We start from the raw sequence: 24,154 nt of genomic DNA on the forward strand, positions 1-24,154 counted from the left end.
ATTAAAGTGGAAAACCACACTACAGGCTGATCCAACTTTGATGTAATGTCCTTAAAACAAGTCAAAATGAGGCTCAGTAGTGTGTGTGGCCTCCATGTGCCTGTATGACCTCCCTACAACGCCTGGGCATGCTCCTGATGAGGTGGCGGATGGTCTCCTGAGGGATCTCCTCCCAGACCTGGACTAAAGCATCCGCCAACTCCTGGACAGTCTGTGGTGCGACGTGGCGTTGGTGGAAGGAGCGAGACATGATGTCCCAGATGTGCTCAATTGGATTCAGGTTTGGGGAACGGGCGGGCCAGTCCATAGCATCAAGGCCTTCCTCTTGCAGGAACTGATGACACACTCCAGCCACATGAGGTCTAGCATTGTCTTGCATTAGGAGGAACCCAGGGCCAACCGCACCAGCATATGGTCTCACAAGGGGTCTGAGGATCTCATCTCGGTACCTACTGGCAGTCAGGCTACCTCTGGCGAGCACATGGAGGGCTTTGCGGCCCCCCAAAGAAATGCCACCCCACACCATGACTGACCCACCACCAAACCGGTCATGCTGGAGGATGTTGCAGGCAGCAGAACGTTCTCCACGGCGTCTCCAGACTGTCACGTCTGTCACATGTGCTCAGTGTGAACCTGCATTTGTGGCCTGCTGGAGGTCATTTTGCAGGGCTCTGGCAGTGCTCCTCCTGCTCCTCCTTGCACAAAGGCGGAGGTAGGGGTCCTGCTGCTGGGTTGTTGCCCTCCTACGGCCTCCTCCACGTCTCCTGATGTACTGGCCTGTCTCCTGGTAGCGCCTCCATGCTCTGGACACTACGCTGACAGACACAGCAAACCTTCTTGCCACAGCTCGCATTGATGTGCCATCCTGGATGAGCTGCACTACCTGAGCCACTTGTGTGGGTTGTAGACTCCGTCTCATGCTACCACTAGAGTGAAAGCACCACCAGCATTCAAAAGTGACCAAAACATCAGCCAGGAAGCATAGGAACTGATAAGTGGTCTGTGGTCACCACCTGCAGAACCACTCCTTTATTTGGGGTGTCTTGCTAATTGCCTATAATTTCCACCTGTTGTCTATTCCATTTGCACAACAGCATGTGGAATTTATTGTCAATCAGTGTTGCTTCCTAAGTGGACAGTTTGATTTCACAGAAGTGTGATTGACTTGGAGTTACATTGTGTTGTTTAAGTGTTCCCTTTATTTTTTTGAGCAGTATATATATATATATATAGTAGGTTCAGAACTCACCTGAGGTTTTGAACTCACCTGAGTGTACAGTAGGTTCAGTCCCACTCTGTTGTCCATTACATCACTGTCATACGCCGTGTCCCAGTAACTATACAGACAGAGACAGACAGAGTATTGGTTATCAACACTCATAACGCTTGAATTTCAATGAACACAAACCATCAGTCAAGAACGGATGTCCAATATACTGTTGTGGCTGCAGAAAAGAGTGTGTTGTTCTCACTACAGCCTGTAACGACCCTGCTACACTACAGACATCACAGCAGTGTGTTGTTCTCACTACAGCCTGTAACGACCCTGCTACACTACAGACATCACAGCAGTGTGTTGTTCTCACTACAGACATCACAGCAGTGTGTTGTTCTCACTACAGACATCACAGCAGTGTGTTGTTCTCACTACAGACATCACAGCAGTGTGTTGTTCTCACTAGACATCACGGCAGTGTGTTGTTATCACTACAGACATCACAGCAGTGTGTTGTTCTCACTACAGACATCACAGCAGTGTGTTGTTCTCACTACAGACATCACAGCAGTGTGTTGTTCTCACTACAGACATCACAGCAGTGTGTTGTTCTCACTACAGACATCACAGCAGTGTGTTGTTCTCACTACAGACATCACAGCAGTGTGTTGTTCTACACACAGACATCACAGCAGTGTGTTGTTCTCACTACAGACATCACAGCAGTGTGTTGTTCTCACTACAGACATCACTGCTACACTACAGACATCACAGCAGTGTGTTGTTCTCACTACAGACATCACAGCAGTGTGTTGTTCTCACTACAGACATCACAGCAGTGTGTTGTTCTCACTAGACATCACAGCAGTGTGTTGTTCTCACTACAGACATCACAGAGTGTGTTGTTCATCATCACGGCAGTGTGTTGTTATCACTACAGACATCACAGCAGTGTGTTGTTCTCACTACAGTGTGTTGTTCTCAGACATCACAGCAGTGTGTTGTTCTACACTGTACAGACATCAGACATCACGGCAGTGTGTTGTTCTCACTACAGACATCACAGTGTGTTGTTCTCACTACAGACATCACAGCAGTGTGTTGTTCTCACTACAGACATCACGGCAGTGTGTTGTTCTCACTACAGACATCACGGCAGTGTGTTGTTCTCACTAGACATCACGTGTGTTGTTCTCACTACAGACATCACAGCAGTGTGTTGTTCTCACTACAGTCTGTAACACCCTCTACACTACAGACATCACGGCAGTGTGTTGTTCTCACTACAGACATCACAGCAGTGTGTTGTTATCACTACAGACATCACAGCAGTGTGTTGTTCTCACTACAGACATCACAGCAGTGTGTTGTTCTCACTAGACATCACGGCAGTGTGTTGTTCTCACTACAGACATCACAGCAGTGTGTTGTTCTCACTACAGACCACTACAGCCATGTGTTTCTTTGAGATCAATGAAAGCTGCGCTCACGTTGCGTCACGTCCAATGGACACTGAAAGGTTTGAACCCGGATACTTCAGTCTGCATTTCAAATCAGAAATTCAAATCAGTTGGACAGTTGAAGTCGGAAGTTTACAGAGACTTAGGTTGGAGTCATTAAAACTCGTTTTTCAAACACTCCACAAATTTCTTGTTAAACAAACTATAGTTTTGGCAAGTCGGTTAGTACATCTACTTTGTGTATGACACAAGTAATTTTTCCAACAATTGTTTACAGACAGATTCTTTCACTTATAATTCACTGTATCACAATTCCAGTGGGTCAGAAGTTTACATACACTAAGTGGACTGTGCCTTTAAACAGCTTGGAAAATTCCAGAAATTGATGTCATGGCTTCTGATAGGCTAATTGACATCATTTGAGTCATTTGGAGGTGTACCTGTGGATTTATTTCAAGACCTACCTTCAAACTCAGTGCCACTTTGCTTGACATCATGGGAAAATCAAAAGAAATCAGCCAAAACATTGTAGACCTTCACAAGTCTGGTTCATCCTTGGGAGCAATTTCCAAACGCCTGAAGGTACCACATTCATCTGTACAAACAATAGTACGCAAGTATAAACACCATGGAACCACGCAGCCGTCATACTGCTCAGGAAGGAGATGCGTTCTGTCTCCTAGAGATGAATGTACTTTGGTGTGAAAAGTGCAAATCAATCCCAGAACAACAGCAAAGGACCTTGTGAAGATGCTGGAGGAAACAGGTACAAATGTACCTAGACTTTGTTGTCCTTAAGCCATTTTGCCACAACTTTGGAAGTATGCTTGGGGTCATTGACCATTTGGAAGACCCATTTGCGACCAAGCTAAAACTTACTGACTGATGTCTTGAGATGCTGTTTCAATATATCCACATAATTTTCCGACCTCATGATGCCATCTATTTTGTGAAGTGCACCAGTCCCTCCTGCAGAAAAGCACCGCCACAACATGATGCTGCCACCCCCGTGCTTCACGGTTGGGATGGTGTTCTTCGGCTTGCAAGCCTCCCCCTTTTTTCCTCCAAACATAACGATGGTCATTATGGCCAAACAGTTCTATTTTTGTTTAATCAGGCCAGAGGACATTTCTCTAAAAAGTAAGGTCTTTGTCCCCATGTGCAGTTGCAAACCGTAGTCTGGCTTTTTTAATGGTGGTTTTGGAGCATTGGCTTCTTCCTTGCTGAGAGGCCTTTCAGGTTATGTCGATATAGGACTTGTTTTACTGTGGATATAGATAGTGGCCATCACAAAGCTCTGACCTCAATCCTATAGAAAATTTGTGGGCAGAACTGAAAAAGTGTGTGCGAGCAAGGAGGCATATAAACCTGACTCAGTTACACCAGCTCTGTCAGGAGGAATGGGCCAAAATTCACCCAACTTATTGTGGGAAGCTTGTGGAAGGCTACTTGAAATGATTGACCCAAGCTAAACAATTTAAAGGCAATGCTACCAAATGCTAATTGAGTGTATGTAAACTTCTGACCCACTGGGAACGTGATGAAATGAATAAAAGCTGAAATAAATCATTCTCTCTACTATTATTCTGACATTTCACATTCTTAAAATAAAGTGGCCTAAGACAGGGTCTTTATTACTATGATTAAATGTCAGGAATTGTGAAAAACTTCTGACTTCAACTGTATTTAAAACAGACCAACATAAACAATATATACACCAGGGGTAAATCGGGGACCGTTTATTCATTTTAGGAATCCAGAGTGGGGTCGAGTCAGTCTAACAGAGTGGGGTCGAGTCAGTCTAACAGAGTGGGGTCGAGTCAGTCTAACAGAGTGGGGTCGAGTCAGTCTAACAGAGTGGGGTCGAGTCAGTCTAACAGAGTGGGGTGAGTCAGTCTAACAGAGTGGGGTCGAGTCAGTCTAACAGAGTGGGGTAGAGTCAGTCTAACAGAGTGGGGTAGAGTCAGTCTAACAGAGTGGGGTAGAGTCAGTCTAACAGAGTGGGGTAGAGTCAGTCTAACAGAGTGGGGTCAGTCTAACAGAGTGGGGTAGAGTCAGTCTAACAGAGTGGGGTAGAGTCAGTCTAACAGAGTGGGGTAGAGTCAGTCTAACAGAGTGGGGTAGAGTCAGTCGAACAGAGTGGGGGGTAGAGTCAGTCTAACAGAGTGGGGTAGAGTCAGTCTAACAGAGTGGGGTAGAGTCAGTCTAACAGAGTGGGGTAGAGTCAGTCTAACAGAGTGGGGTAGGGTCAGTCTAACAGAGTGGGGTGGGGTCAGTCTAACAGAGTGGGGTGGGGTCAGTCTAACAGAGTGGGGTAGGGTCAGTCTAACAGAGTGGGGTCAGTCTAACAGAGTGGGGTCAGTCTAACAGAGTCAGTCTAACAGAGTGGGGTAGAGTCAGTCTAACAGAGTGGGGTGGGGTCAGTCTAACAGAGTGGGGTGGGGTCAGTAACAGAGTGGGGTAGAGTCAGTCTAACAGAGTGGGGTAGAGTCAGTCTAACAGAGTGGGGTAGAGTCAGTCTAACAGAGTGGGGTAGAGTCAGTCTAACAGAGTGGGGTCAGTCAGTCTAACAGAGTGGGGTAGAGTCAGTCTAACAGAGTGGGGTAGAGTCAGTCTAACAGAGTGGGGTAGAGTCAGTCTAACAGAGTGGGGTAGAGTCAGTCTAACAGAGTGGGGTAGAGTCAGTCTAACAGAGTGGGGTAGAGTCAGTCTAACAGAGTGGGGTAGAGTCAGTCTAACAGAGTGGGGTAGAGTCAGTCTAACAGAGTGGGGTAGAGTCAGTCTAACAGAGTGGGGTAGAGTCAGTCTAACAGAGTGGGGTAGAGTCAGTCTAACAGAGTGGGGTAGAGTCAGTCTAACAGAGTGGGGTAGAGTCCGTCTAACAGAGTGGGGTAGAGTCAGTCTAACAGAGTGGGGTAGCAGTCTAACAGAGTGGGGTAGAGTCAGTCTAACAGAGTGGGGTAGAGTCAGTCTAACAGAGTGGGGTAGAGTCAGTCTAACAGAGTGGGGTAGCGTCAGTCTAACAGAGTGGGGTAGCGTTAGTCTAACAGAGTGGAGTAGCGTCAGTCTAAGAGAGTGGGGTCAGTCTAACAGAGTGAGACGGCGTCAGTCTTAGTTCATGTTTGTGGAGAGGTATCATACCTTTTACGAAGGGCGATGTAGAACTCCGAGCTCCGCAAACTGGTGACAGATACGTACGGCAGCTCAAAATCCTGCAGCTTCCTCACAACTAGAGAAAAATGAGAAAGAGAGAGAGAAAGAAAGGAGAGAGAGAGAGAAAGGAGAGCGAGAGAATGCGAGGAAGAGAGGAGAGAGAGAAAGGAGAGAGAAAGAGGAGAGAAAGAGAGAAAGAAGGAGAGAGAAAGAGAGAGAGAGAGGAGAGAGTGAGTAAAAAAGAGTGCTGAGCAGTACAGCCTGATCTGATTTAGATAACAACAAAGATGACAACAAACAGAGAGAGATGAGCAGTACAGCCTGATCTGATTTAGATAACAAACAAACAGAGAGAGATGAGCAGTACAGCCTGATCTGATTTAGATAACAACAAACAGAGAGAGATGAGCAGCGTCCAGTACCAGACAGAGATGAGGACAGTCCATCTAGACAGAGATGAGCAGGGTCCAGTACCAGACAGAGATGAGCAGTACCAGTACCAGACAGATGAGGACAGTCCATCTAGACAGAACCCAGCAGCGTCCAGTACCAGACAGATGAGGACAGTCCATCTAGACAGAACCCAGCAGGGTCCAGTACCAGACAGAGATGAGGACAGTCCATCTGGACAGAACCCAGCAGGGTCCATCTAGACAGAACCCAGCAGGGTCCAGTACCAGACAGAGATGAGGACAGTCCATCTGGACAGAACCCAGCAGGATCTAGTAACAGAGAGATGAGGACAGTCCATCTGGACCATGTGTCTGTGTGGGTGTATAAACTGCAGCTGTTTAGTTGAGACCTCCAGAGGGAACAGCAGCTGTCTGGAGAGAGTGGCTTACATCCCAAATGGCACCCTATTCCCTATTGGTTAGAGCGTTGGACTAGTAACCGAAAGGTTGCAAGTTCAAATCCCCGAGCTGACAAGGTACAAATCTGTCGTTCTACCCCTGAACAGGCAGTTAACCCACTGTTTCTAGGCCGTCATTGAAAATAAGAATTTGTTCTTAACTGACTTGCCTAGTAAAATAAAGGTAAAAAAAAAAAAAAAAAAAAATTGTGGCCCATAGGGCTCTGGTCTAAAGTAGTGTACTATATAGGGAATAGGGCTCTGGTCTAAAGTAGTGCACTATATAGGGAATAGGGCTCTGGTCTAAAGTAGTGCACTATATAGGGAATAGGGCTCTGGTCTATAGTAGTGCACTATATAGGGAATAGGGCTCTGGTCTAAAGTAGTGCACTATATAGGGAATAGGGGCTCTGGTCTATAGTAGTGCACTATATAGGGAAACAGTGCCATTTGGGACACACCCTGCTGTTGAGTTCTGTTCAGATCCCTTTAAGCAATGCCAGCTACATTTAGGACGGTAGCAGTCATTACATGTTTTATTTATTATGAGAACACCTTTATTTAACCAGGTAGGCTAGTTGAGAACACCTTTATTTAACCAGGTAGGCTAGTTGAGAACACCTTTATTTAACCAGGTAGGCTAGTTGAGAACACCTTTATTTAACCAGGTAGGCTAGTTGAGAACACCTTTATTTAACCAGGTAGGCTAGTTGAGAACACCTTTATTTAACCAGGTAGGCTAGTTGAGAACACCTTTATTTAACCAGGTAGGCTAGTTGAACACCTTTATTTAACCAGGTAGGCTAGTTGAGAACACCTTTATTTAACCAGGTAGGCTAGTTGAGAACACCTTTATTTAACCAGGTAGGCTAGTTGAGAACACCTTTATTTAACCAGGTAGGCTAGTTGAGAACAAGTTCTCATTTACAACTGCGACCTGGCCAAGAGCAATGTGACACAAACAACAACAGAGTTACACATGGAATAAACAAGCATACAGTCAATAACACAATAGAAAAAAATAAAGTCTATATACAGTGTGGGCAAATGGTGTGAGGAGGTAAGGCAATAAATAGGCCATAGTAGCAAAGTAATTACAATTTAGCAGATTAACACGAGTGATAAGTGCATGAAGTGCATGTAGAAATACTGGTGTGCAAAAGAGCAGCAAAGTAAATAAAAACTGTATGGGGATGAGGTAGGTAGATTGGGTGGGCTATTTACAGATGGACTATTTACAGCTGCAGCAATTGGCCAGCTGCTCAGATAGTTGATGTTTAAAGTTAGTGAGGGAAATAGAAGTCTCCAGCTTCAGCGATTTTTGCAATTTGTTCCAGTCACTGGCAGCAGAGAACTGTAAGGAAAGTCGGCCAAAGGAGGTGTTGGCTTTGGTGATGACCAGTGAGATAGCACGCGCTCCAGCAGGTGTACGGGTGGGTGTTGTTATCGGGACCAGTGAGCTGAGATAAGGCGGAGCTTAACCTAGCATAGACTTATAGATGACCTGGAGCCAGTGGGTTTGGCGACGAATATGTAGCGAGGGCCAGCCAACGAGAGCATACAGGTCGCAGTGGTGGGTGGTATAAGGTGATTTGGTAACAAAACGGAGGGCACTGTGATAGACTGCATCCAGTTTGCTGAGTAGAGTATTGGAAGCTATTTTGTAGATGACATTGTTGAAGTCGAGGATCGGCAGGATAGTCAGTTTTACTAGGGAAAGTTTGGCGGCGTGAGTGAAGGAGGCTTTGTTGTGGAATAGAAAGACGATTCTAGATTTGAATTTGGATTGGAGATGTTTAGTACAGAACAGGACTATTGGTTTCTATAGCTTGGAGAGTTCAGTACAGGACTGGCTATTGGTTTCCATAGCTTGGAGAGTTCAGTACAGGACTGGCTATTGGTTTCCATAGCTTGGAGAGTTCAGTACAGAACAGGAGTATTGGTTTCTACAGCTTGGAGAGTTCAGTACAGAACAGGAGTATTGGTTTCTATAGCTTGGAGAGTTCAGTACAGGACTGGCTATTGGTTTCTATAGCTTGGAGAGTTCAGTACAGGACTGGCTATTGGTTTCCATAGCTTGGAGAGTTCAGTACAGGACTGGCTATTGGTTTCCATAGCTTGGAGAGTTCAGTACAGAACAGGAGTATTGGTTTCTACAGCTTGGAGAGTTCAGTACAGAACAGGACTATTGGTTTCTATAGCTTGGAGAGTTCAGTACAGGACTATTGGTTTCTATAGCTTGGAGAGTTCAGTACAGAACAGGACTATTGGTTTCTACAGCTTGGAGAGTTCAGTACAGAACAGGAGTATTGGTTTCTACAGCTTGGAGAGTTCAGTACAGAACAGGACTATTGGTTTCTATAGCTTGGAGAGTTCAGTACAGAACAGGACTATTGGTTTCTATAGCTTGGAGAGTTCAGTACAGAACAGGCGTATTGGTTTCTATAGCTTGGAGAGTTCAGTACAGAACAGGACAGTTCCTCTGGGAGCTTTGAAACGGACATGAAATGATTCCTTAGGGAAACGTGTCCATATTCAATAGTTCTACCCGTTCATTCATTCAGCAGAACTCTTGACAGAACCCTGCCAGCCCTGTTCGGTTCCGACAGAAATAGGTGGACTCTATCGACAGAGGCAATCATTCTTCTGTTGGTGTTGGTGTGTTTGAGTGTGAGAAAAAGAGGGTTTGGCAGGAAGAAGAGGAAAAAGAGGAAGGAGACAGGGCCCCAGTGGACGGAGCCAACAGAGGAGGAAGAAGGTTTGGCAGGGGGTTTGGTAGCTCTCACACTTAATCGGTTATCAAGGTAATTAGGCTGAGTCCCAAACGGCACCCTATTCCCTATGTAGTGCACTACTTTTGAACAGGGCCCATAGGTGTGTATAGGGAATAGGGTGCCCTTCGGGACACAGACCAAGTGATTAGCTAATCTTTTGCACTGGTGCTACGTCAGCTCCTCAATTCCTTTCCGAGTGGGAGATTTTAGGAATGAAATCAGCAAAAAAACAAAACTAACATGTCCATGACATGTCCATGAAGGCCTACAAATGAAGGCCTTCATTGCCTTGCATAGTTCCTTTCCATTTAAGTGTGTTCGTCCCCTTACGGACGTTTTATTTTTAGTAAAATTCCTGAAATGTGGGTTGTTGAATCTTGGCCCCTGACCACTTCCTGTTGCGTGGCGTGAGTTTGTTGTTACTGATTTCAGTGTGCACCGTTAACAAGTTGTAGCTAGCCCCCCTTTCCCCTCTCCCCTCTTTCTGTGTCCCAAATTTGTCATTTCCACTCCGACCCGTGAAAGGCAGAAATACGCCACAAAGCGTCTCGTCTGCCGGAAAGCTACAACAAGTTTATCTTGCTAATTTTAGCTCCTATGGGTAGCTAAGGTTTGAGTGCTGTGTTGTTGTGATTCATGAAATCAGGACAACGTGATCACTGCTATGAAGGTCTGGCAACATTTCACTTCAGGTAACGTCAATGTGTTACTTGTCTAGCTAATCTGCTGGCCAGCTATCATTCTGTTTTCCACTCAGTGTCTGGGAAGGCCTAACAAAAGATTTCTGTTCTGTTAAAAGATGCAATCCAAAAAGCTAACTTTGTGCAACAGGAAAATAAAATCTGATTGTGGGTTGCTGTAACATCACTAGTTAGCTAGCCAATAGTTAACTAGCTAGCTCTCAACTCACTAGCCATTATTAGGCTAAACATTAGGCTAGCTAGATGATGTCTATTGAAATGCCAGCCCATAATCACAAGCATAACGAGTTTACTACTACTGCTGCTACTAAGTGAAAGTGACTCATCTGTTTTTATATTGACGAGGAAGAGTAGCAGAGAACCCTGTGGTTTTAGACAATTCATTAGCCTAGCCATGGGTGCTCATTGACTATCGGCTGGCTAGACTAACAACTCATATTCATCTCGGTGGGGTCTGTGGGTTATAACCATCATTATAACCATGTGCTCCATCAACATTGTGCTGATGTATTTCAACAGAAATGACTGGTCTAACATGTTATCTTTTGGTCCCTCCCCCAGACAATAATGCTCAATGGCAGACATTTTGTTCCTGGAGGGGATTACATGGGGAGCCAGCTAGTATCACACTCTAGATGGACAATATGCTGGATAAAGACGTGTATGTCTCCTGTGGAATATAATACTTCATAAGCCATTGGTTAGAATGGAAAATGTGCCGTCTCCCTTTCCCAACAACAACAAATGCACAGAAGTTGACACATGGTCAGTAGCAGTCCAGAGCCCCTGTATGGAGTTTACTTGTGGGGGGGAGGGCTAGGTGCCTTGCTCAAGGGCACAATGGCAGGAGATGGTACATGGGATCGATGACCATCAGCCTTCCAGCAGCCAGTTCAGTTCTATTCCCATTTGTCTGTACTAGAGAGACCATCAACAACAGGAGTCACTAGAGAGACCGTCAACAACAGGAGTCACTAGAGAGACCGTCAACAACAGGAGTCACTAGAGAGACCGTCAACAACAGGAGTCACTAGAGAGACCGTCAACAACAGGAGTCACTAGAGAGACCATCAACAACAGGAGTCACTAGAGAGACCGTCAACAACAGGAGTCACTAGAGAGACCGTCAACAACAGGAGTCACTAGAGAGACCGTCAACAACAGGAGTCACTAGAGAGACCGTCAACAACAGGAGTCACTAGAGAGAACGTCAACAACAGGAGTCACTAGAGAGACGTCAACAACAGGAGTCACTAGAGAGACCGTCAACAACAGGAGTCACTAGAGAGACCGTCAACAACAGGAGTCACTAGAGAGACCGTCAACAACAGGAGACACTAGAGATACCGTCAACAACAGGATGTCAATTCAAGGACATCATGTGATGATTTTATAGGACTGATAGTTCAGGCTGATTGGCTAAGGAGCATTCAAGGTCATGATATATTGGTTTGGCCTCATGTCTGTCAAAACAAGTCCCTCGAGCGGTCTGTCAAAACAATATTCATCTTATATGATGACCTCTAAGAAATGATCAATATATTTCATTCCCAACTGTCCTCTGTATGGTTATGGGATGGTTAGGGTTAGGGTTAGGGGTCGAAGGTTAAAAGTCAGTGCTTACACGTTAAGCCCCCGTCCACTCCTTCCCGAACCAGGAAGAGACTGAAGTAACCAGCAAGGTCGTCTGGAAGGTCCAGCTTCGACGCAACAGCCTGCAAATCAGAAGACAGACAGAACGATCATCTTCAGTCATCTTTTTCTGTGGTTGAATGAATCCACAACTCCTATTTCCTCTGACACACATAAAACTAAAAAATATTTTTATCCACTGACAGTTATACAGCCTTGAACCTATTGAAATATCCCAGAGAAAGAGAGGTCTATGGTCCTTGTGGTAACATCAGTTTATGAAGAACACCGGACTAGTTTACAGTTGTCGTAGTTACAAGAACAAAAAGCAGCTGTTTGTATGGCGATACAACTTCTACCTTTCTATCTGAGAGAATGTACTGCATTCACTTATGGGTCAACTAGTGTCAAGAGTGGATGGATTCTCTGTTGCTGGCAAATATTCTCTGGTTCTCTGGTGCTGGCAAACATTCTCTGGTTCTGACAAACATTCTCTGGTTCTCTGGTGCTGGCAAACATTCTCTGGTTCTCTGGTGCTGGCAAACATTCTCTGGTGCTGGCAAACATTCTCTGGTTCTCTGGTGCTGGCAAACATTCTCTGGTGCTCTGTTGCTGGCAAACATTCTCTGGTGCTGGCAAACATTCTCTGGTGCTGGCAAACATTCTCTGGTGCTGGCAAACATTCTCTGGTTCTCTGGAGCTGGCAAACATTCTCTGGTGCTGGCAAACATTCTCTGGTTCTCTGTTGCTGGCAAACATTCTCTGGTTCTGGCAAACATTCTCTGGTTCTGGCAAACATTCTCTGGTTCTCTGGTGCTGGCAAACATTCTCTGGTTCTCTGTTGCAGGCAAACATGATCTGGTTCTCTGGTGCTGGCAAACATTCTCTGGTTCTCTGGTGCTGGCAAACATTCTCTGGTGCTGGCAAACATTCTCTGGTTCTCTGGTGCTGGCAAACATTATCTGGTGCTGGCAAACATTCTCTAGTTCTCTGGTACTGGCAAACATTCTCTGGTTCTCTGGTGCTGGCAAACATTCTCTGGTTCTCTGGTGCTGGCAAACATTCTCTGGTGCTCTGGTGCTGGCAAACATTCTCTGGTGCTCTGGTGCTGGCAAACATTCTCTGGTGCTGGCAAACATTCTCTGGTGCTGGCAAACATTCTCTGGTGCTGGCAAACATTCTCTGGTGCTGGCAAACATTCTCTGGTTCTCTGAAGCTGGCAAACATTCTCTGGTTCTCTGAAGCTGGCAAACATTCTCTGGTTCTCTGTTGCTGGCAAACATTCTCTGGTTCTGGCAAACATTCTCTGGTTCTCTGGTTCTGGCAAACATTCTCTGGTTCTCTGGTGCTGGCAAACATGATCTGGTTCTCTGGTGCAGGCAAACATGATCTGGTTCTCTGTTGCAGGCAAACATTCTCTGGTGCTCTGTTGCTGGCAAACATTCTCTGGTGCTCTGTTGCTGGCAAACATTCTCTGGTGCTCTGTTGCTGGCAAACATTCTCTGGTGCTCTGTTGCTGGCAAACATTCTCTGGTGCTCTGTTGCTGGCAAACATTCTCTGGTTCTGACAAACATTCTGTACTTTCAATAATCCCTCTCCCTACAGGTTTCCTAACACGGATATTCCCTGTAGGACACCAACTGAACATTAGTGTTGTGAATGTATAGATCAATTATTATCATTCATCATTTCCACGATAATAAAACGGAATCGAAAAACGAAGAGCGTTTAAAATCAGCATGTGTCCCGGCTGGCAAACACACATACAGCTTACCTCGAGGACGTCCTCTGTCTGGTCAGAGGTCAGGATGTTGACCGTGACCTTCTGCCTCTTAGACAGGTAGATCTCCAGGGGTACCTCTTCTGTTGGAATCTGCTGGGTCTCCTATTGGACAATGACAGGTTTACTGCTGGGTCTCCTTTTGGACAATGACAGGTTTACTACTGGGTCTCCTATTGGACAATGACAGGTTTACTACTGGGTCTCCTATTGGACAATGACAGGTTTACTGCTGGGTCTCCTATAGGACAATGACAGGTTTACTGCTGGGTCTCCTATTGGACAATGACAGGTTTACTGCTGGGTCTCCTATTGGACAATGACAGGTTTACTGCTGGGTCTCCTATAGGACAATGACAGGTTTACTGCTGGGTCTCCTATAGGACAATGACAGGTTTACTGCTGGGTCTCCTATTGGACAATGACAGGTTTACTACTAGGTCTCCTATTGGACAATGACAGGTTTACTACTGGGTCTCCTATTGGACAATGACAGGTTTACTACTGGGTCTCCTATTGGACAATGACAGGTTTACTACTGGGTCTCCTATAGGACAATGACAGGTTTACTGCTGGGTATCCTATTGGACAATGACAGGTTTACTACTGGGTCTCCTATTGGACAATGACAGGTTTACTGCTGGGTCTCCTATTGGACCCTGTTCTATTAGACGGAGGAAATAAGTCACATTTTTTTGTTAAAATTCAACTCTCTCATTTACCTCTGTACAAACACTTGTAGCTTGGTAAGCAAAAAAACTAGATTTTTTTTTATAGCCACCTGCTAGACAAGACCGATGTTGGGTCCAGTTATCCCTCTCACTTTACCTCTTCCTCTCTGGTGTGACATTTCAGTTCATTACTAAAGTCCCACTCATCAACCTCAAAGTCCCACCATGGCTGAACGTATTACCAAAACTGAAGCCATTACTGAGTCAGCCTGCTGGCTCACAGAGCAGAGACACAACACACTGAATTAAAGAGAAGCAGCTTGCTGAGGAGTCGGCCGATATAGAACAACTGATGCACAACACACACCTCCTGATGAGACACATTCTACATAGAACAGGACTGACACACCCGCACAACACACGCCACACCTCCTGATGAGACACATTCTACGTAGAACAGGACACACACACACACACACACACACACACACACACACACACACACACACAACTCCTGATGAGACACATTCTATGTAGAACAGGACTGACACACCCGCACGCCACACCTCCTGATGAGACACATTCTACGTAGAACAGGACACACACACACACACACACACCTCCGGATGAGAAAGCCTATGTAGAACAAAACACAGGGTGGAAGACATGCCTAGCAACACAACAATTACACAGCCAGGGTGGAAGACATGCCTAGCTACACAACAATTACACAGCCAGGGTGGAAGACATGCCTAGCTACACAACAATTACACAGCCAGGGTGGAAGACATGCCTAGCTAGCTCCACTACCAACCTGCTGGGCTTTCCTTAGAAAGCTGTTGAACATCTCACTGGCTCCGAGCATGGGGTCCTGTCGCACTGTGGTGGAGAGAGAGAAGACGAGAGAGATATTAGAGGGCCACATCAACACTTATATTTGTAACTCATCAATCTGTAGTAAAAGGTTATATCTACAATAAGCCGAGAAGGTCTTCTGACGTGGCTTCAACTATCTGTAAATCATCAAAGAGCAGGAGACAATTCAACCTGACATCCAGGCAATCTCTACAGTGGTTTAATTGACTTAACCAGGTAATCTCTACAGTGGTTTAATTGACTTAACCAGGTAATCTCTACAGTGGTTTAATTGACTTAACCAGGCAATCTCTACAGTGGTTTAATTGACTTAACCAGGTCATCTCTACAGTGGTTTAATTGACTTAACCAGGCAATCTCTACAGTGGTTTAATTGACTTAACCAGGCAATCTCTACAGTGGTTTAATTGACTTAACCAGGTAATCTCTACAGTGGTTTAATTGACTTAACCAGGTAATCTCTACAGTGGTTTAATTGACTTAACCAGGCAATCTCTACAGTGGTTTAATTGACTTAACCAGGCAATCTCTACAGTGGTTTAATTGACTTAACCAGGTAATCTCTACAGTGGTTTAATTGACTTAACCAGGTAATCTCTACAGTGGTTTAATTGACTTAACCAGGCAATCTCTACAGTGGTTTAATTGACTTAACCAGGCAATCTCTACAGTGGTTTAATTTCCTGTCGTCCATTTACAAAGCTAAGGTTGATTGTATTGTACGGCGCAATGGAAGCCACAGTATGTGGGACGGTGATGCAATACTGACCCCTAAATAGAGTGTACACTCAATTAGAAGTGCCCTTAAAAGGACAAAGACAGACAGAGAGAGAGAGACATAATTCCTGTGGTGGACTGAGTTTTGGCCCACATCTCTCACACACACAGCGTTCGGGGACGAGGGAGAACAGATTGTGTTTTGAGGCGGTAGATTTTCCCATAACCGTGTTAAAACCCATTATGTACCATCCTCCCAACAAGCGGTCGGTCAGCCAGGAAGACTCGGTGTGTGTGTGTGCTTACAGACTATGATATGCCTCAACAAGGCTCAGTTTGTTCTGTGGTAACTTTCAGAAGATTAAAACAAATGCTTAACACTGCTGCCAGCTAAATTTCACTCAGTTCTTCTCTTTCTGTGTGTCAGTGTGTGTGCGCGCATGCGTGTCAGTGTGTGTATGGCCTCAGTTCACCCTTGACCTGCTTGAGGAAGTGTCTGGCCAAAGCGGAGGCTTGGTTTGGGGGGGGCACATAGGTTACTGGTCCAATGGGATGGTAGGCTAAGGAATTAGCTGACAAAGACATCTTGCCAAAGAAACTATAAAATGTTCCTGACAAGGACCAAACTGAGTGAGAATTGAAACGCTGGTCCACATCTCTGGCTGCATATTAGATCAAAACAAAATGGCTGGTCCACATCTCTGGCTGCATATTAGATCAAAACAAAATGGCTGGTCCACATCTCTGGCTGCATATTAGATCAAAACAAAATGGCTGGTCCACATCTCTGGCTGCATATTAGATCAAAACAAAATGGATCAGACTTTCCTATTAGTCCTGATAACATTATGAATGGATCTGAAGAGAACAGATATCTGGTTCCAGGTTTATCAAGAGGCCTTAGCCTCAACTACTATCGTGCTCAGTGTGTGCCTGTGTTGGGCGCTATACTGTATACCGGGCTATTTGGAAATAGTCATGAGGTATGTTTTTTTCTTTTCTTACCGTTGAACCAGATCAAGTTCTTTATTTGACCGGGCACATTATGAAGCTTACCGGAAACAGAAACTGTTGAGACAGTCACGTGTTTGTTTGTAAATAGCACAACCGGAGAAAGAACTGTTCTTCCATCAGACGAGCACGCGTCAGACGAGCACGCGCCAGACTTAGTTCATTTGCACAATGTCTCTGATTCACGTTCTCTTGTACAATGTCCAACATCACCAAACATTACAGTCGCTAGCTCCTACCTATAAGCAGGGCATTCAGAAAGTATTCAGACCCCTTCTCTTTTCCCACATTTTGTTACGTTACAGCCTTATTCTAAAATGGATTAAATAAAACATTATCCACATCAATCTACACACAATACCCATAATGACATCACAATACCCCATAATGACATCACAGTACCTCATAATGACATCACAATACACCATAATGACATCACAATACCTCATAATGACAAAGTGAAAACAGTTTGACATTTTTACAAAGGTGTTAAAAAATTAAAAAACAGAAATACCTTATTTACATAAGTATTCAGTCCCTTTGCTATGAGACTCGAAATTGAGCTTTGAGGTGCATCCTGTTTCCATTGATCATCCTTGAGATGTTTTACAACTTGATTGGGTCCAACTTTGGTCAATTCAATTGATTGCACATGATTTGGAAAGGCACACACCTGTCTATATAATGTACCACAGTTGACAGTGCATGTCCGAGCACAAACCAAGCCATGAGTGCACTGTATGTACAGTGGCAAGAAAAAGTATATGAACCCTTTGGAATTACCTGGATGTCTGAAAATAATTAGTCATCAAATTTGATCTGATCTTCATTTTAGTCACAACAATGCCCTGCCCTATAAAAAAAAAAACTAACAAAATTTGAGTTTGCTATTCACAAGAAGCATTGCCTGATGTGAACCATGCCTCGAACAAAACAGATCTCAGAAGACCTACGTTTATTGTTGACTTGCATAAAGCTGGAAAGGGTTTCAAAAGTATATCTCTAAAAGCCTTTATGTTCATCAGTCCGCGGTAAGACAAATTGTCTATAAATTGAGAAAGTTCAGCGCTGTTGCTACTCTCCCTAGGATTGACCGTCCTGCAAAGGTGACTGCAAGAGCACAGTGCAGAATAATCAATGAGGTTAAGAAGAATCCTAGAGTTTATTTATTTCACCTTTATTGAACCAGGTATTTTGTAAATGACATCGCCGAAGAAGAGGATCGGTCAGGATAGTCAGTTTTGCGGTGTGAGCGAAGGAGGCTTTGTTGCAGAATAGAAAGCCGATTCTAGATTTAATTTTGGATTGGAGATGTTTAATATGAGTCTGGAAGGAGAGTTTATAGTCTAGCCAGACACCTAGGTATTTGTAGTTGTCCACATATTCTAAGTCAGAACTGTCCAGAGTAGTGATGCTAGTCGGGCGGGCGGGTGCGGGCAGCGAACGGTTGAAAAGCATGCATTTAGTTTTACTAGCGTTTAAGAGCAGTTGGAGGCCACGGACGATTTGTTAAAAGCTACCGTCCGGTTGAAATATTATCGATTATTTATTGTAAAAACAACCTGATGATTGATTATAAAAAAACGTTTGACATGTTTCTACGAACTTTAAGGATACTATTTGGAATTTTCATCTGCCCGTCGTGACCTACACGAGCCTGTGGATTACTAAACAAAACGTGCCAACCAAAATGGAGGTTTTCAGATATAAAGAGAATCTTTATCGAACAAAACTAACATTTATTGTGTAACTGGGAGTGCAAACATAAGATCATCAAAGGTAAGCGATTAATTTTATTGCTTTTCTGACCAATCTACTTTGCTGCTAGCTGTTTGTAATGTTTTGTCTGCTGAGAGCTGTCCTCACATAATTGCATGGTTTGCTTTCACCGTAAAGCCTTTTTGAAATCTGACACGCCAGGTGGATTAACAAGCTAAGCTGTGTTTTGCTATATTGCACTTGTGATTTCATGAAAATATAATATTTTTTGTAATTTAATTTGAATTTGGCGCTCTGCAATTCACCGGATGTTGACGAAAATGATCCCGCTAAAGGGATCGGAGCGCCAAGAGGTTATTAACACAGTGTCCAAAGAAGGGCCAGATGTATACAGAATGGTGTCGTCTGCGTAGAGGTGGATCAGAGACTCACCTGCAGCAAGAGCGACATCATTGATGTATACAGAGAAAAGAGTCGGCCCGAGAATTGAACCCTGTGGCACCCCCATAGAGACAGGCCCTCCAATTTGACACACTGAACTCTATCAGAGAAGTAAGTAGTTGGTGAACCAGGCGATGCAGTCATTTGAGAAACCAAGGCTGTTGTCAGCTATAGACTTACAGAAATCTCTGGAACATGCTAACATCTCTGTTGACGAGTCTACGATACGTAAAACACCAAACAAGATTAGTGTTCATGGGAGGACACCACAGAAGAAGCCACTGCTGTCCAAAAAAAAGCATTGCTGCACGTCTGAAGTTTACAAAGGTGCACCTAGATGTTCCACAGCGTTTCTGGCAAAATATTCTGTGGACAGATGAAACTACAGTTGAGTTGTTTGGAAGGAACACACAACACTATGTGTGGAGAAAAAAAAAGTCACAGCACACCAACATCAAAACCTCATCCCAACTGTAAAGTATGGAGGAGGGAGCATCATGGTTTGGGGCTGCTTTGCTGCCTCAGGGCCTGGACAACATGCTGTCATTGACGAAAAAAATGAATTCCCAAGTTTAACAAGACATTTTACAGGAGAATGTAAGGCTATCTGTCGGCCAATTGAAGCTCAACAGAAGTTGGGTGATGCAACAGGACAATGACCCAAAACACAGAACTAAAGCAACAGAATGTCTTCAACAGAAGAAAATACGTGTTCTAACATGGCCCAGTCAGAGTCCTGACCTCAACCCGATTTGAGATGCTGTGGCATGACCTCAAGAGCAGTTCACAGCAGACCTCCTAAGAATATTGCTGAACTGAAACGGTTTTGTAAAGATGGTCCAAAATTCCTCCTGACTATTGTGCAGGTCTGACTCTCAACAGAAAACATTTGGTTGAGGTTATTGCTGCCAAAGGAGCATCAGCCAGTTACTAAATCCGAGAGTTCACATACTTTTCCCACCCTGCACTGTGAATGTTTACACGGTGTGTTCAATAAAGACATGAAAACATATAATTGTTTGTGTTATTAGTTCAAGCAGACGGTCTGTCTATTGCTGTGACATAGAAGATCAGATCAAATTGTTTTGACTAATTTATGCAGAAATCCAGGTAATTCCAAAGGGTTCATACTTTTTCTTGCCACTGTTTATCTTTATGAGCTGGATTGCTGGTCTTTGTACTTTCGTTTGCACTCGTTAGTATGTTTAGCAAGCAGCCTCCAATCCAAGGAAATTCGCTATTACTTGTGCTATTTTTGTTAGCATTCTGGTAATAGACGCCGAATGGGTTTTTGTGTGTAAATCCCGGGATGAGAGAACTACAGAATGACAATATGAAAATCTGGATACCATCCAAACCTAGTGTGTGTGGTCTAGTCAAAGACTGTACGCTAAATGCCCACACCAATACCACAATAGGCTGAAGTAGACAGAGGCAAACAAGGTATTCTGCTACTTGGATTGGTCATTGAGGTTACTAAGGACAGTAGATCATGAGTCGGCTACTGCCTGTTCTACTATACTGCCCATTATTGAGCCGGCTACTGCCTGTTATACCATACTGCCCCTTATTGAGCCGGCTACTGCTTGTTCTACTATACTGCCCCTTATTGAGCCGGCTACTGCCTGTTCTACTATACTGCCTGTTCTACTATACTGCCCCTTATTGAGCCGGCTACTTCCTGTTCTACTATACTGCCTGTTCTAACATACTGCCCCTTATTGAGCCAGCTAATGCCCCACCAATACCACAATAGGCTGAAGTAGACAGAGGCTAACAAGGTATTCTTCTACTTGGATTGGTCATTGAGGTTACTAAGGACAGTAGATCATGAGTCGGCTACTGCCTGTTCTACTATACTGCCCCTTATTGAGCCAGCTACTGCCTGTTCTACTATACTGCCCCTTACTGAGCCTATACTGCCTGTTCTACTATACTGCCCCTTATTGAGCCGGCTACTGCCTGTAATACTATCCTGCCTGTTCTACTATACTGCCCCTTATTGAGCCGGCTACTGCCTGTTCTACTATACTGCCCCTTACTGAGCCGGCTACTGCCTGTTCTACTATACTACCTGTTCTACTATACTGCCCCTTATTGAGCCGGCTACTGCCTGTTCTACTATACTACCTGTTCTACTATACTGCCCCTTATTGAGCCGGCTACTACCTGTTCTAACATACTGCCCCTTATTGAGCAGCTAATGCCTGTCCTACTATACTGCCCCTTATTGAGCTGGCTACTACCTGTTCTACTATACTGCCTGTCCTACTATACTGCCTGTCCTTATACTGCCTGTCCTACTATACTGCCCCTTATTGAGCCGGCTACTGCCTGTTCTAACATACTGCCCCTTATTGAGCCAGCTACTGCCTGTTCTAACATACTGCCCCTTATTGAGCCAGCTAATGCCCCACCAATACCACAATAGGCTGAAGTAGACAGAGGCTAACAAGGTATTCTTCTACTTGGATTGGTCATTGAGGTTACTAAGGACAGTAGATCATGAGTCGGCTACTGCCTGTTCTACTATACTGCCCCTTACTGAGTCGGCTACTGCCTGTTCTGCTATACTACCTGTTCTACTATACTGTCCCTTATTGAGCCGGCTACTGCCTGTTCTACTGCCGGTTCTACTATACTGCCCCTTATTGAGCCGGCTACTGCCTGTAATACTATCCTGCCTGTTCTACTATACTGCCCCTTATTGAGCCGGCTACTGCCTGTTCTACTATACTGCCCCTTATTGAGCCGGCTACTGCCTGTTCTACTATACTACCTGTTCTACTATACTGCCCCTTATTGAGCCGGCTACTGCCTGTTCTACTATACTGCCTGTTCTACTATACTGCCCCTTATTGAGCCGGCTACTACCTGTTCTAACATACTGCCCCTTATTGAGCCAGCTACTGCCTGTCCTACTATACTGCCCCTTATTGAGCTGGCTACTACCTGTTCTACTATACTGCCTGTCCTACTATACTGCCTGTCCTACTATACTGCCCCTTATTGAGCCGGCTACTGCCTGTAATACTATACTGCCTGTCCTACTATACTGCCTGTTCTACTATACTGCCCCTTATTGAGCTGGCTACTGCCTGTTCTACTATACTGCCCCTTATTGAGCCGGCTACTGCCTGTTCTACTATACTGCCTGTTCTACTATACTGCCCCTTATTGAGCCGGCTACTACCTGTTCTACTATACTTCCCCTTATTGAGCCGGCTACTGCCTGTTCTACCATACCCTCCTCCCCATGGGAAAAATGGAGGTCACTTCTAGTTCAATTTAGTCGAGTTAAATTAGATTTGAATGAGAATTTAAACATCCTTGTAGAAAATAAATCACTTTTCTCCGAACAATACTGGAATTTTAAATAATCTTCTGAGTTAAGTGAATTGGAACTTAAATGAAATGGAGTTGACCCCTGAACTCAAATACAGGGCCCAGAACTGAGAACGTGATCTCACCAGCTTGCATGTATTTCTCCAGTTGTTCTCGTCTCTGCTCCACCTCGGCCGGCGTCAGCGTGAATATCTTCTTTGGGGGGAAAGCGGGTACCACGTTGTTCCCATACTCTTTCTTTATCTGGGGGGAAATTAAAAACATACAAGTTCAAGGTCTGAAACCAAATGGGAAGAAAAGGACTAGTCTGAAAAATATTGAGCATGTTATATTAATCATAATAATAGTTATAACTACTCTGATACAGATCATATTGTAGAAAAAGTTATTTTTTTACAACCAAATCTATATTTTTGTTTTAATGGCATGTTATAAAAAGGGTCCAGACTCCTTTTATGTGATTTCACGTTTTTTTTTGAGAAACAGCAAATCACTTCCTCATCCTCGTTGTGTACTACGGGGGGCCCTGAAAAAAACATTAACAAATATTTCCCCCCAAAAAACACCCAAATAAGTCCGTTTAGAAACGGCAAAGCTCTCAGTATAGTAGCACAGGTTTTTAGATGTTGTACACATGACGACATTGTCATTTCCGAACTGTTTCTGTTTTGTGCGACTCAAGACGTGATCCATTCTCTGTGTAGCCTGCTGCTACAGATAACTGCCAGAATAAAGGAAACACCAACATAAAAATGTCTTAATAGGTTGTTGGGCCACCATGAGCCAGAACAGCTTCAATTATTTTGTTGTAAAAAATAAAAACTCTTCCTAACACCTTGATAGTCGCTGGACCTGGGTTTGAGTCCCGGTCGGGGCTGCCCCCAAATTCGCTACACTGGTGTCTGAAGTGGGATGTCGCCCCGTGAGGCTATTGGAGAGGTGTATCCACGTGAGGGACTTGGTATAGAGGAGTGTGTGGAAAAGCTCTCCCAAAAAGGCTGAGGGTAATGTAACAACTTCAACACCTCCTCAAAAGGTTTCGCTTGACAGTCACTGGACCCAGATTTCAGTCCCAAGATAAAGAAAGATTATGGGAACAATGTGGTGCCTGCTACAATATCTTTCAATTGTTGGTTACTTAAAAAAGTTACATTCTAAATATTTTATTCAGTCATTATAATAGGAGTAATGGGTTGAGAGGAAAACATGGACACAAAACCGTTCCCCCAGGCCAAAGTTAAGCTAGAAAACATGGATACACAATGGTTCCCCCAGGCCAAAGTTAAGCTAGAAAACATGGATGGATACACAAGTGGTTCCCTCATCTGAAGCTCGTTGGAAAACGTGGTGTAACTTATGAGCAGTCTGAGGATGAATCACAGGTTTATTTCAAACCCAGTCAGTTCGGTAGATATGTGGATAGTTCCCATGTAAAACACATCCAGACAGCAGACGACTGGTTTCTACTGTCTAGCCAGGCTGAGTTGATTTAACTCATTCCTGTTGAACTCAGGGACTTTATCATCAGACGATCTCAGGCTATAAACAAGATGTTTCAACTAGTGCACTACTACCCCTATAGGCCCTGGTCTAACGTAGTGCACTACTACCCTATAGGCCCTGGTCTAACGTAGTGCACTACTACCCTATAGGCCCTGGTCTAAAGTAGTGCACTACTACCCTATAGGCCCTGGTCTAAAGTAGTGCACTACTACCCTATAGGCCCTGGTCTAAAGTAGTGCACTACTACCCTATAGACCCTGGTCTAACGTAGTGCACTACTACCCTATAGACCCTGGTCTAACGT

The 24,154-nt window shown here is 44.5% G+C and overlaps 1 protein-coding gene across 2 annotated transcripts in view; it reads right to left on the bottom strand.

Annotated features, from left to right (window-relative positions):
- The window catches only part of LOC121846460 (sorting nexin-17-like), a 76,205-nt gene that overhangs the window by 29,338 nt on the left and 22,713 nt on the right, over positions 1–24,154 (bottom strand). For both annotated transcript variants that reach the window (XM_042321354.1, XM_042321353.1), the window contains exons 3-8: positions 22,473–22,590; positions 15,053–15,117; positions 13,562–13,672; positions 11,779–11,869; positions 5,818–5,905; positions 1,268–1,337 (exon numbers count right to left, since the gene is read on the bottom strand). In XM_042321354.1, the coding sequence (XP_042177288.1) occupies positions 1,268–1,337; positions 5,818–5,905; positions 11,779–11,869; positions 13,562–13,672; positions 15,053–15,117; positions 22,473–22,590 (543 nt within the window). The remainder of the gene's footprint in view (positions 1–1,267; positions 1,338–5,817; positions 5,906–11,778; positions 11,870–13,561; positions 13,673–15,052; positions 15,118–22,472; positions 22,591–24,154) is intronic.

Source organism: Oncorhynchus tshawytscha, linkage group LG05 (assembly GCF_018296145.1).
Source record: "Oncorhynchus tshawytscha isolate Ot180627B linkage group LG05, Otsh_v2.0, whole genome shotgun sequence".
In the NCBI taxonomy this organism is placed as follows: Eukaryota; Metazoa; Chordata; class Actinopteri; order Salmoniformes; family Salmonidae; genus Oncorhynchus; species Oncorhynchus tshawytscha.